General features: G+C 32.0%; 1 protein-coding gene across 1 annotated transcript; it reads left to right on the top strand.

Annotated features, from left to right (window-relative positions):
• LOC134231395 (uncharacterized) lies at positions 1 to 13,854 on the top strand. The gene is made up of 12 exons (XM_062713359.1): positions 1 to 67; positions 412 to 534; positions 874 to 987; positions 1,241 to 1,318; positions 1,500 to 1,624; positions 2,837 to 2,923; positions 10,662 to 10,754; positions 10,976 to 11,089; positions 11,265 to 11,472; positions 13,183 to 13,341; positions 13,438 to 13,523; positions 13,780 to 13,854. Exons 1-12 carry the CDS (start codon positions 1 to 3, stop codon positions 13,852 to 13,854), a joined length of 1,329 nt encoding a protein of 442 aa, XP_062569343.1.
• The last annotated feature ends 39 nt before the right edge of the window (positions 13,855 to 13,893 follow it).

The following is a 13,893-nucleotide window of genomic DNA, read 5'->3' as shown; positions in this document are numbered from 1 at the left end:
ATGGCTTCCGGGTTTAGAGAGTCACAAGACTATTGGGAAGACCAAGCTTTTTATGAAGCTATGAAAAGTAGGTTATTCGAACACAATTTCATGAAAAGAAAGAAAGTATTGCATATTTATAGGAATTATTATTTCTCATGAAAATGAATTATAATTTCATCATTGATTCGAAAACATATGTCAAGGAGCAAGTAAAACATTTAAAATACACTATATTGATATACATAACTTTTGAACTTCTTCATATTTTTTAAAGATAGCAATTATGTTTATTCACTTGTATTTATGAAAAGCTTTGACAATGCAGGCAAATAAATCTTTTTTATGAACTTCAAATTTTTTCATTACAATCGTTTTATGCAATGTTATAAGAAGTCAGTACGTAAGAGAGAAAATGTTTATTTTTTCAAGATCATGAATCTCGCTATCATCATGGAAGAGGGCCATGTAATATATTTATATTAGATACATCTGCAAGTCTTGGTCTTGAAGGGTTTCAACAAATGAAAGAAACATTTTGCGCTATCATTGATGGTAAAGATGGTTTTTTTTAAATTCCATATTGTATGCAATGTGATTTAATCAGTATTAGTGACCTGGAGAAAGCAATCAAGTGCAAAATATGATATCTTTTTGTATTTTAAAACTTAAGCTTTTGTATGCCAGGAATCGACCATATGAATTCTCTGAATTATTTTATTATTGAAGCACCTACAAATAATACAGTAAAGTCTGTTTGATATGTTTGCTCTAATAAATGCTATACACGGAGAAGTTCTCTTCATAATTTCATTGATTTAAGGAAACTACATGTATCAGTACTTTGTCAAAATTGAATTGATAAGCAGTAATTTGGGGACTTTTTTATTTTAGGATACTCAAATTTTCCAGATATCGACGAAAATGTTGCTGTTATTATATGTGGAAGAAGCACCAAATTCCAACGTTATTATTCCAATCACTACTCAGATATAAAACATTGCCTAGGTAACATAAATGAACAATCATTGTTTAGCAAGATTTCCTGAATCTGTCTATGTTATTATGTAATTATTGTCAACATACGGAGGCATTTGGCACTATTGAAAACTCCATATTCTGCTAAATATTTTTGAACTTAAGATCTATGGATTCTGGATGCAAAAAAAAATTAAAAACTGTTCAAATTGGAAATACAGAAATTCGCATTAACTCAATCACAATACCCTGAATGATATTTCAAAATTTCTTCCTTGTTTAGATGACGTTGAATTTGGAGGACTAACTCCACTCATAGCAGCATTAACCTTAGCAAAGGTGTGTTTATTAAGTGAAGCAGGTAAGTTTTCTTTACCATTTGACCTTGAATAATATTTCAATAAAATTATTCTTTATTATTTAATAATACAATTGTTATGATATTTTAAAAACAATATTACGTATAATCTGCAAATACAGTTCAAACCGCAGTGAAAGAAACATTTTTTGTGCTATTACCTCTTGTGTTATACATCTGACAGGACATACCAACAGAATAGGAGACTTTTATGTTCATCCAAGAATAATTCTTATTTCGGATGGTAGACCCACTGATTTTTCTGTCATAAGTGATATCGAGGATTCACCTGCTTATGAAACTAAAAAGGTACCATGTTAAATACTCTGCTATCTGCATGTGGAAAAATTCCGAACAATTTGAACACACCCAATGAAACGTATTTATTAATTATAGCAGATCTCGTGTCCTATCTTTAAAAACAATTTACGTTTTGCGAGTGTGTTCAATTTGCTGCAAACATCACTGGGTACGGACTGAAAATACTGGTGAGTTAGTTTAGCTTCCTCACATTTCTATTCTGTATTATCTGGATTATAGTTAAATATTGTTTTTTATTTATACACATTAAAACAACAAAATCCTACTTTTAGCTCACCTGAGTCGAAGACTGAAGTGACCTTTTCTTATCATAATTTTTCGGTTGTTTGGCGTGATCGTTGTCGTTACAAACTTTTCACATATATTCTTCTCAAGAACCAACAAGCCAATTTCAATTAAATTTTCTTCGAAGTATCCTTGTGTTAAGGGGATTTAAGTTTGTTCAAAGGAAGGACCACGCTCTCTCCCAAGGGGAGTTAATTATGAATTAGTAAATAAATGGCTTCTTATAAAAATCTTCTCTAAAACCACTTAGCCAGGAAAGATGAAACGCATCCCCAGGTAGTGCATATTCACGTTTGTTCAAGTCATCTTCCCGGGGGTAGGGATTGGCTACAATATGTGATAAAGTTTAGCCTAAGAATACATAGGAAACATCTTTTAGAATCTTCTTAATAACTGTAAAGCCATGATTGGTCATAGATTTCTGAAAGCATTCTCAGATAGTGAAGATACCCCACCTCATATATGTAGGTTATCAAAGTTTAACATATGACTACTTGGGGAATACATTTAAAAACCGTCTTTTCGAGAATAGTAAAGTTGTGATTGGTCATTTAAATGGAAGCCTTCTCTGGTAGTGGAGGTTCAAATTTGTTCAAAACATGACCCCAAGTTTAACAAATTAGGATGGGATCATAATGGGTGATCAAAGTCTAACTTAGAATTGCAGAAGAACAAACCTTTTTAAGATGCTTCAGTCAGAGACGTTCCGAAAATCGTGGTTTCAACGATTTCCAGAAACAATAAGTGTGTTTTATTATTATATTTTCGTGTGAAATGCTATATTAACATGTAAGGAGTCGTGATATTATACCAAAAAGCTGAAGAATATAAACTTCAAATTTGTGTCCATGCATTTCTCAAGTATTTTCATTGATTTACTTTCATAAGTGTATAATATACTATAACTATTTTTAGGATAAGCAGCGCATGCTAGATTTTTCAAGAAGCATTGGACTGGTACATCCAATTTTTTGTATACCTGTGGGAAGTAACCCAGATCTGGTATTTCTTTTTTTATGTTCCGCAATCGGATGTTTTGTTCATATAGTTTCTGTCCTGTTCACCTGGCTGTTTATCTAATTGTTTGCAAAGAAAAAATGAACCTTGACCATAGCTTTGTATTAATTGTACCAATGCCTTGCGTATCATGCATGTATATTTCTTGTGACAAGACTCTCACTTGGGTACCATTTTATTTGACCTCCTTAGCTTTAAATTGAAAATTGAACCACTTTGCAAAATTATTTTTTTACCTTTACCGTAACATTTGAAGAGTTTGTGCTACATGTAGGACTATATATCCCACTTCAAATGTAAATTTCCTTTGCATTGACAAAAGCTTTCCTCGCGTGTCAACAATTTTGAACCTGACAGTATTGACTCACCGTCAAGTGAGTTGATATACTTTTGAAAAACATGAATCTTGGACTTAAGGCATTGATGCAAAGGAATACAAATGCCTGCCGGAATTGGTATGTATTTTAGGAAAAATTTTGGTTGTAAATTATAAGAAAATATAAATTTGTAAAATATTTTAAGGTATCCGACCCATAAGAAGACATAATATTCTAACCTTAAATATCCATCCTGTATTAAATACTCCCAAAGCAGTTTAGGGTAGAAAAAGATTTACCAGGAGAAAATTTCAAAAATGTGATTACCCGAGCAGTGATTAATTAATTAAGAATGCATTGAGGTCTATGGGAACCAGCTTTTTCACCAGATAGTTTTTAAAAATGAATTTTATTGATGAAATGCAAAGGGGGTTAACTCTTCAAATACGGACCAAGATAAAAAGAAAAATTAGGACACGTTCTGCTCTTACATATATTGAGACTAAAGCATGTACGTTATATCTACATATACTGAGAATTCAACCAATATATATTTGTTATGCATTCAAATTCATTTAATTAGAGGCTATTATGGATCGGATACCTTAAGAAAATTAACTGTCTATGTTGTTCAAAACTCACTTTTCTACACCCATCATTATAAATCTATACAAATGTTTGCCACAAAAAGTCCTTTTATTGGGAAATTTTGAATGAAAAATGAAAATCTATGATGATAAACTTATTCATTTAAATAAAATATACATGGCTTACGTTGTTATATTCGACAGTTTTGATAAGAGTTTTAATTGTATCATCTGTCTTTAAAATAATTTTTGGTATTAGTGCTTTTATATTTTTTGTGGATAGAACTTTCTTTGGATACCAACAATTTTGAACCTTTGACCCTAATTTTGAAGTTTGACCAATTTCTTTAAATGAAAAATTAACCTCCGCCATATATATTCTATGGTTAATTTAAAGCTGACATGAATTCTTAAAAACGCAACATTTTCATCTATGTACGACTTGTTTCATACCAACTATAGCCGTATTCCGCCATATTTCTCTCAGATACCTTGTCTCATTGTAACGATGTATACCCCATTGCGCTCGTTACACTTGAATGATTTTTTGGATTGGGTATCGACTTGTGCACATCTCCGATGGTAAAGCATATGAGACCACATGAGGTGATCAAGACTTCTCAAAAACAAAATAAACAACATAATAATCATATTTTTGAATGATTATTGATTTGAATCAAAAGAAAGAAAATGCAAGTTTGGAAGAAAAATTAGTTGCACGATTACGTATTTGTACAGTGCGCGAATTTATGCAGAATAAACTTGAAATAAAAAGCAGTAAAATTTGCAAACACATTTTGAAATTATATCATTTGAATGGAACAAAACAACCAACGTCTTTGATTTGCAGGTCCTATGCAATTGATGCATATCGAGAAAACACCTCGAACGCTGTAAACGTACCCATACCTGGTAATAAGGTTACTGCATCGGTTCGAAGATGTGCACAAGTCAAGTGATATACACCCTGAATTCCATTTATTGAAATATGCATCACAAAAAAGAAATAAACTCCATAAAAGCTAAATAGTAAACACATTGTCATTACTCCGTACACACTAGCACGATGATACACTTAGTCCGTGCTGATCAGATTTTGGTCAGGGACAATATCAAAAGTGGAAAGAGAAGTTATTTGGTATTTGCGCGGCTGAAAGGGGGGGGGTATTATAACTGATGTTCATAAGCTATAATTGTGAATTGTTTATCTACATGTAGTTCTAATATATATTCTATACAAAGTCATGTATATAGTCTGCAGTTGGTTTGCGTCGCAAAATTCATTTGTCAATTATAACTGATTATTTTAGTACTAATCTAAACCTAAATCTAAACCAAGTAATTTGATGTACGGTAATAATTTACTTCAAATCTTAAAAGCAATTTACCAGAATACAAATTCTTATGTGTACATCTATACATTCTTTAACACTTACACACACGGAGAAAGGCCGTCCCCTGTTCAGATTGACATTTAGGCATTTGATTTTTTGGAGAGGGGGGGGGGGCATACAAAAATAATTACATGACCGTTTTTAAATATTCTTGGAAGACAGACATTTCTGCTGAATTCAGTTTTGAGATTTTTTTAAAATGTGTCACTCCGACCACAAAGTATGTGCATTTTGAGAAATGTAACTGTTTTATAATTATGTTGTTACAGGAAGTATTTCGAGATTTCAGTATCCCTGCGTGATAGTCTAGGTATTTTTTTTTTATATATATATATAAATGATTTCTGTAGGTGAATTTGGGAGATAATTTTAAAAGCTAGGGTAGGGATACTTGACACGGATAATTATTATTTATTCTTTTGTATATTGAACTCTCTCTCTCTCTCTCTCTCTCTCTCTCTCTCTCTCTCTCTCTCTCTCTCTCTCTCTCTCTCTCTCTCTCTCTCTCTCTCTCTGTAACCACCCGTTGGTGCAATGATAGGTATAAAATCCTACGCACTTTGTGCTGTACCATTTATTATGCCTTAGGACAGATCAAGGATTTTTTTCAGGCGGGATGTCGAAACTTCATAAATTGAATAATAATTTTACTTTGGACAGGAAATTAACCAAATTGCCCAAATTGAAAGAGAAACTAGACGTACATGTATTATGAGCAATGAACCCCCTGCCTCCCATATGGTTATAATGGCAAAGTCCATATTTCGCTTAACCCAAACGTGTCAGATCAAAAAGTAAAATAGGAGGTGCATAATGGTAATATGTAATAAACTTAAGATTCTTTGAAAGTTTCATTAAATTTCTCTAAGTGGTGTAAGAGGATTTGCGGATAAGAGATGGGTACCCCAAAGCGTAACAGACAGACGAACGGACATAACGATTACCTCCCACTTTTCAGGCGGGGGATATAATGAACGTGAAATATAAATCACAGGAATGGGAACATTGGGAACCTTCTCGAATACCTTCTCAAACGTATGTGTCGAACTTGGACAACAGACAAGAGAATTTCTAAAAAGCTAGTTTTAGGTAGAATGTGGACTTCTCACGAGGAGTTTACTCTCTCTTCCTATATGCTTTTTTCTAATAATCATTAATTATTTATGTCTAGAAATTTAATTCACATTAACTTCTATTTTCATTATCTTTGTACCACAGAATCAAACTCGTTTATTATACCCCACGCGAGAGGTATAATGTTTTTGACCCTCAGTCAGTCAGTCAGAGTTTTGTCGAACTTTGCAGATATTTATAGGAGACAATGTGTGTGTAGATTTGCACATCACGATGAAATTCCGAATTCTTTATTTTTCGGGAATTTCCGCACTTTTACAATTAGATTGATAAGTACTGTAATACTAAAGATGGTAGAGTATATGCCTGTTTTGTTGATTTTCAAAAAGCCTTTGATACTGTTATACACACAGGAATCAAAATTAAACTCCTCAAAATAGGGGTAGGAACAAATTTTTATGAAGTAGTGAAAAGTATGTATACATCAAGTAAATCCTGTGTCAGAGTCGATAATAAGATTACTAACTTTTTTCCAATAACTTTGGGAGTGAAGCAAGGTGACAATCTTAGTCCCAATTTATTTAAAATTTTTATTAATGATCTTCCAGATTACCTGAACTCAGCTACTGACCCTGTTTATTTAAATTCAAATTCAGTTAAATGTTTGATGTATGCTGATGACATAATTCTACTCTCCTCCACAGCGGAAGGTTTACAACAAGAACTTAATATTCTACAGCAATATTGCAACGATTGGTGTCTCTGTGTTAATACATCTAAAACAAAGATAGTTGTTTTTAACAAGGCAGGTAGACTCTCCAAAACAAAATTTTACCTCAATGATGTCGAACTGGAATGTGTGTCTGAATACAAATATCTAGGTGTGACATTTTGTTCTTCGGGTTCTTTCTCCTTTGCTCAAAAGCAGCTTTATCAAAAAGCATTAAAATCATTTTTTAAACTCAGGAAAAATTTCATTTCCCTGAATCCTGAGGTTAAAACCACTATTCATATTTTTGACCATACAATTAAACCTATTTTATTGTATGCATCTGAAGTTTGGGGTTGTTTTAATCCATTTACAAAAAAAAAATAGCATACCCAATTGTACTATTTATAAAATATACTCCAACTTATTCTGTGAAAAACTCCACTTGAAATTTTGTAAATCAGTACTAGGTGTGCATAAAACTGCAACTAATTTTGCTGTATTGTCTGATTTAGGTAGATTTCCCCTGCACTTTGACATTGTAAGATCAATGATAAGGTACTGGTATAGGCTTGAAAATCTAGGCCATTCTTTCCCAATTTTAAAAGATGCATATTGTGAATCCAAATCATTGTTTGAGAAAAAACTCCCTTCTTGGTACAGCTCCATTAATTTTCTTATTACCAATATCGAGGGTATTCGTGATTTAACTTCAGTCAAAATGCACAAATTCAAACGTGAACTTAAAGATTGTTTATTTAGATATTATATACAAGAGTGGAATTCTCAACTTAAATCACACTCTGATAAAAAGCTGAGATGCTTTAGCACTTTTAAACAAAATGTTGGTCAAGAAAAGTATCTTAATTTAATTAAGAATTTTGAGCAGAGGAGAAGTTTTACTCGTTTTCGCATATCAGCTCACAGACTTAATATTGAAAGGGGTCAATATATAGGCATTCCTAGAGAAGAAAGACACTGCAATAGATGCAATAACAAAACAGTTGATGATGAGAAACATTTTCTCTTTTCATGTAATCACATTAAGGATGAAAGAAAAGTCTTGTATGAATTAATAAACAATTCCTGTAAGAATTTCCACAACTTGGACAGTGATAAGTTAAATTGGCTCATGACTAATGAGGATGTGCAAATACTGATTCAAGTCAGTAAAATGATTATGAGAGCTGAAGTATGAAAAGTATTAGTAAACCTATGAAATTTTTTTTTTTTGTAAATTTAATGTGTCCCCCCATTCCCTTCTTAAATGTACAGAATCAGTCAGAATGGGTGTCTTGAATACTTAGAGTACGGGTTTGCCAGTATAATCGACTGTGCAGAGGCATCGTCCCCTGGTACCCTCTGTATCCAAGTTACCTTTTCTTTACATTAATTGTATGCTACCTTCAAGATCACAGATTTACATTTATACGTGATAGTACCATTTGTTTATATATATACATATATTTGTATGTAAATTATTATTTTTGTATGCATGGATATGTGTAACAATAAGTGTATGTTTATATATATACTATACATACATATATTTGTATATAAATTATTATTTTTGTATGCATGGATTTGTGAAACAGTAAGTGTATGTTTGTGTATGTGGGTATGCATATGTCAAATATCTATTGAACTAACTCCAAGAGATCAGTTTGCATTAAGTTTATTATTATATGCTAAGTACTTATTAATTGAAATTACTATTTCTGTTAATACTTAAATGATTTTTTTTTTGGAATGACCATCTTCAATACTTAGGGTACAGGTTTGCCAGACTGGCTGTGTAGAGGTATCGTCCCCTGGTGCCCTTTGTATTCAAGATGCACTAGTTTTATATTAGAGTACTGCCATTACTACAAGATTTTTTTTTTAATTTACCTTATATCTATCATTTTTATTTAATTGTGTTTTCTTTTATCATTCCATGGTTTCTATGCTTTTGATCCAGTGTGGTGATGCACTTCTCAATGTCAAACTTAATCACTAGTCATGTAACATTATCCTTAATATAGAATTGTAATCAATGTTATCAATTTGTAATAATTGTTCATGCCCCCCGTGGGCCCTTGATTGGTGAATAAACATAATATAATATAGAGGTGAGCAGTTTGTCAGCGCAACTCCTCATAAACCGCTGCACACAATTTCGTCAAACTTTGCAGATATTTAGGACACAATGTGTATAGATGTGCATATTACAAGGAAATTACGATTTCTTTATTTTTTTCTGGGAATTTCAGCACTCCGACTTTTGGGGGAGCGTGGGGTATGTGAACGTGCTCACTTTTTCTTTCATAGTGCATAAAATTATAAATAACTTTAAATCAAATTATATTAGGTCTAATAAAGCCAATACACAGTATTTATTTGATCATAATTGATCATAAAGAAATCCAATCTGTTTAAGACGTTTTTCTTACATTATTTTTATGAGAATTTTACAAATGATTTATTAACCAACCCCCCCCCCCTCATATCACGGGAAAATATCTTCAAAAGGTGAATGGTTCGTGATAATGCCTGCTTTTTTTATGAATTTGATGAAGTTAAACCATGTACTTAATCGTAAATTTTATTTACAACATGTACAGACAAGAGTAATGTTTATTTTTGAAAAAATTACTTGCATTTTTTTTCAATCAACCCCACTGAGCTTGCAACCTTTGATATTTTCCCTGACCAAATAAAATGATCGGCATGGGCCACGTGTGTCCAAGCATCTTTTACTGTTGAGTTAGCAATGGATTACATGACTTCTGAGATGCATTTTTCAATAAAAGTAAAATAGGATAATTCTGTCGACATGTGCACATCCCTGTAACGACAGCAGTAGTCAGGTAAATGTTTTTATCATTGCGTTTGACGCGTTTTCTCGACCTGCATGGGTGTTTGATGTACATGTATGTATTCCGTGTTAGTTTATTTTCTATATTGCAGCAAATGCATTCAAAATAATTTAATTCTCGGTATAGTTCTATTTTTTGTTGAATTTTTACTTTTCAAACATGTATTTGGTCAGTTTATGGACTTCTAAAAACTTTGTTATCGGAGATGTGTACATGTCGACAGTCAGGCTAGAAAATCACTCAAGTGAAGCAATCGTACAAGGCTATATTTAGCAGGTACTGGTGACCAAAAATTTTCAATTAAATATGGCAGAATCGAAGAAATATGGCGGACAAAGGCGTACAGGAATGTAGTAAGTCGTACAAAGATGAAAAATGATGGCTTTTTAAGAGTTCATGTCAGCTTTAAGGACTTTCGTATCTCTCTTCTGAGTTTTAATTGAAAAGATATTCCTTTGGGTGTCTTTAATTTTGGCCCTTTGATCATAACTTTCAATTTGACATACATTTAAAGGTTTTTATTCTTTGATAATAAGATTTTATATTCTATAGGGGTATTTTTTGTGACGAGAGGTTTCTTTTAGGAGCTTGCACTTTGATTTTAAGAATCAAAAACTTTCGCCATTAGTTGTCATATGGGGGCATCAGTATTTTACACGATCTTTTTGTTTTCATTATTTTATAATATTTTTAATATCTTAATATATTTAACTTGAATCGGATGAGACGTAAATGATATTGATTTCATTTTTCAGTTTTTAACCTTTTCAATTTACATTCATAGGTTACATTAGAATTTCTTTGTGCTCAGTCTAGGGGAGGAAAGATTGTTTATCCTCACGAAGCAAGACAGTTTGCAAAATACTCTGAAAATTTGGTAATTTTTGAGAAAAAAAACCAAATACCTTATTAACTTTTTTTGCAGTAAATCCCACCCTTTATAGGTTTTATGGTGTTAATTTATGGACATTTTGTATATAAGTTTTTACGGATAATGTTTTTTGTTTAAAGACTAAGCATGTATATTCAAACTGAAGTGTAATACATGTTTATGATACACAAAAATAAAGCACTGGATTATCTCACTATTTTATTTAGAAAATTTCTTCCATGCTATCATATACGATGAAAAATGATGGTTTTGACTGCGAAATGATTATGACATTACTGACCTGCAAACTACCAGGAAGACAGTTTACAGAAGATGATAAGGTAAAAAGGAAATTTAAGAAAAACTTATATAACTTATATACATGTAAGCATGTTTTATAAATAAGACCAAAAATGAACAAACTTATTAGTATCCCTTATTCATCGTTGCTCCTCTTGAAACGAAACCAACACCATTTGGATACCTATAATACTTACTCGATATTTTATTATTTAGAAAGATATATTTGAAATCTGCTCAAAGAAGTCACTCTATGTTTCAATGGAAGAAATAGAAGCAGAACACGAAGCTGAAATGGATTACATATATCAAGAGGAAGATCCAAATATGCCGCCTTTGGGATCTAGGGTCAAACGTGGACCTGATTGGGTCTGGGATAACCAGGATAATAATGGACCTGGAACTGTGATAGGGCATGATAAGGGTATTTCACTTAATATAATAAAAGATGTTTTAGTATTAAAAACTTTAATGGAAAATATATATCTTTTTAGAGTTAAAATATTGTATTCCAAATGGGATCTTCAATTGCTTACAGAAATCTAAGAGAGGTTCGTCTTCTCTGTTTTCACTGACAACAACTGACGGTTGTTCATTGGGTACAACTTTGCTCCATGATTAGAAATTTCATTTAAACTTTGCGCGCGACTGATCTACGTCCATAAAAAGAGGAAACATTGGTTTCTTGGCCAAGATTTGGCAATTGAATACCGCGGTCACGGTCAGCATTCGTTCCTCACTGGACACTGCTCAATGATACTGAGAACCGAGTAAAGGTCTAAATTTGATGAATATCACTGAAAATGGTTAATTCTTTATTTTAAGCGGTCGTTAAACAATATTTTTATACCATTAGCATTAAACTAACAGGTGTTATACAAGGTTTTCCGTATACCTGTACCCATATTTATTGCAGGTGCAATCTTGCACTTCAATCATATTTTTAAAAAAATTCAAAACATATTGAAGCATTTTGAATCATAAAAATTTCAGAGAATAAAATTATTTCACCATTCAAAAGATGATTTGCTTAATCGGTGCAACTGTACTAAAGACTCATTACTTAATCACTGTTATTAAAATGAGGTTAATCACATAAAAAATATGAACAGATTTGATATCGTTTAAAACAGATAAGAACACAGTAAAATAAATAAAAAGTTTGTCCATTAGTGGTAATAATTTGTTTTTCGATAAACAAACTTATGATAAAAGAATATCAGCAGTCTCATCTTTAAGATCAACATTTACTAAGTTCTATATGGTCGATACACACTGACTTTTTCAGTGAATACAATTTAATTAAGGTCAAGATTTCGTAATGAAAGAAGCCTACAGGAATTCAAATTTGATAGAGATAAATTCCTTTGATGCTTAGTAAAGATAGTCAAATAAGGAGCATGGTGGCATAATTTGTATAATACCCAAAACATCCATTTAAAAAATATTTGAATGCAAAGTTCATGGTCTTTAGACTGTTTTCGTCCGGTATTTGGGTCAGTTACTGTGAAATGTAATACATTGAATAACAATTGTTTTATATTCAATAACAACAATTATCAATACCATTAATCTCATTTAGAAAAATTATTGATTAAATTACAATTACTTTGTATATTACTTTGCATATTCTCCGTTGTGAGCGTAGCAATATGATAGTATTATTATCTTGAGCAATACAACTTATTGGCAAATAAGTTGATGACATAAGGGTTTGAATCCCTCATTTAGAGTCAACAAGGCTCATATCCTATACTGGATACAATGCCTAAGCCTTTTCTTGTAAAAACAATCTGCTCTTACAACGCGAATTAGGTTTTTTTGTTTTAAAAGCTCGTCACTTTCATATTGAAGTTAACACGATTTTCTCGTTTTACACTGCCTTACAAAGGGCACACTGTGTATATGACAGATAAACACAGTTCGCTTACCTCTCGTGATATCATGTTTCACCGCTGCTGTTTTCAAAGATCCAAAGATATTTTTAATCGATTTTGAGCATGATTACTAACTGGTTGTTTAAATCTCATTTTGTGCATTATGTTTATATTAGCCTTTCAAAACTAAACTTGATTCTGTCATTTTTAAATTGAGTTTTCAAAGATTTGACTTTAAAATTTGCATTCTCTTTCAGATAAATTTGTACACGTAGAATGGGATACTGGTTCGGTATGTCCTTACATATACACATCTAAAACAACTGTGAGAAACAGTAGATATGATGTTATAGTTTGCAGTGAACCTAGAATTACGAAAAAAGGCAAAATTGCCACAGACTGTCTTGTGAAAAGAGGTAAATAAATATTAAGCATGTCCAGTGGCTTACAATTAATATATTAAGCAAAATACTTACAAGTGCATTACTACATATATATTTTCTTTACTTCAGGCCAAGACTGGGAAGTTGGAGACAAGGATGATGGGGACAGAAGTATTGGATCAGTTTACAGATGTAAAAGAAATGGAATTGTTCATGTGCGTTTTCCAATATTTTCAATCAAAAGCTTGTGATATAATGTTGAAAATTAGCAATTGAACAAATCCGTCAAATATTTATTGAACTAAAAGTTAATGATCAAAGAATTTATGGCATTTTCTGATGAGCTTAATATGAAAATTCATATCTTCTCAGAAACTTTAAATCCCCTCAGGGAATGATATCGAATGACGAAATTAGCATCCGTGTGATTCAAAATCGACAAGATCCTCTAATTGCCTTCTTTTTTTACAGGTGAGATGGCAAAACGGGCAAAAAACTGAAAGCAGATTTGGATATCGTGGGAAATATGATTTACAGATTTGTTGAATATCATTGTCCTAGCTGATACAACTTTGCTTCCAGCGT

This window comes from Saccostrea cucullata, unplaced genomic scaffold, assembly GCF_032062105.1.
Source record: "Saccostrea cucullata isolate Sc308-1 unplaced genomic scaffold, CSIRO_AGI_Scuc_v1 ctg5520, whole genome shotgun sequence".
In the NCBI taxonomy this organism is placed as follows: Eukaryota; Metazoa; Mollusca; class Bivalvia; order Ostreida; family Ostreidae; genus Saccostrea; species Saccostrea cuccullata.
Note: the sequence above shows the minus strand (reverse complement) of the source record. Positions and strands in the feature narration are given on the sequence as shown.

Coding starts and splice junctions, on each gene's coding strand:
- LOC134231395 (XM_062713359.1), top strand. CDS start 1: ATGGCTTCCGGGTTTAGAGAGTCACAAGACTATTGGGAAGACCAAGCT. Junction 1,625..2,836: donor CTGCTTATGAAACTAAAAAG/GTACCATGTTAA, acceptor AACTATTTTTAG/GATAAGCAGCGCATGCTAGA. Junction 13,342..13,437: donor AGACTGTCTTGTGAAAAGAG/GTAAATAAATAT, acceptor TCTTTACTTCAG/GCCAAGACTGGGAAGTTGGA.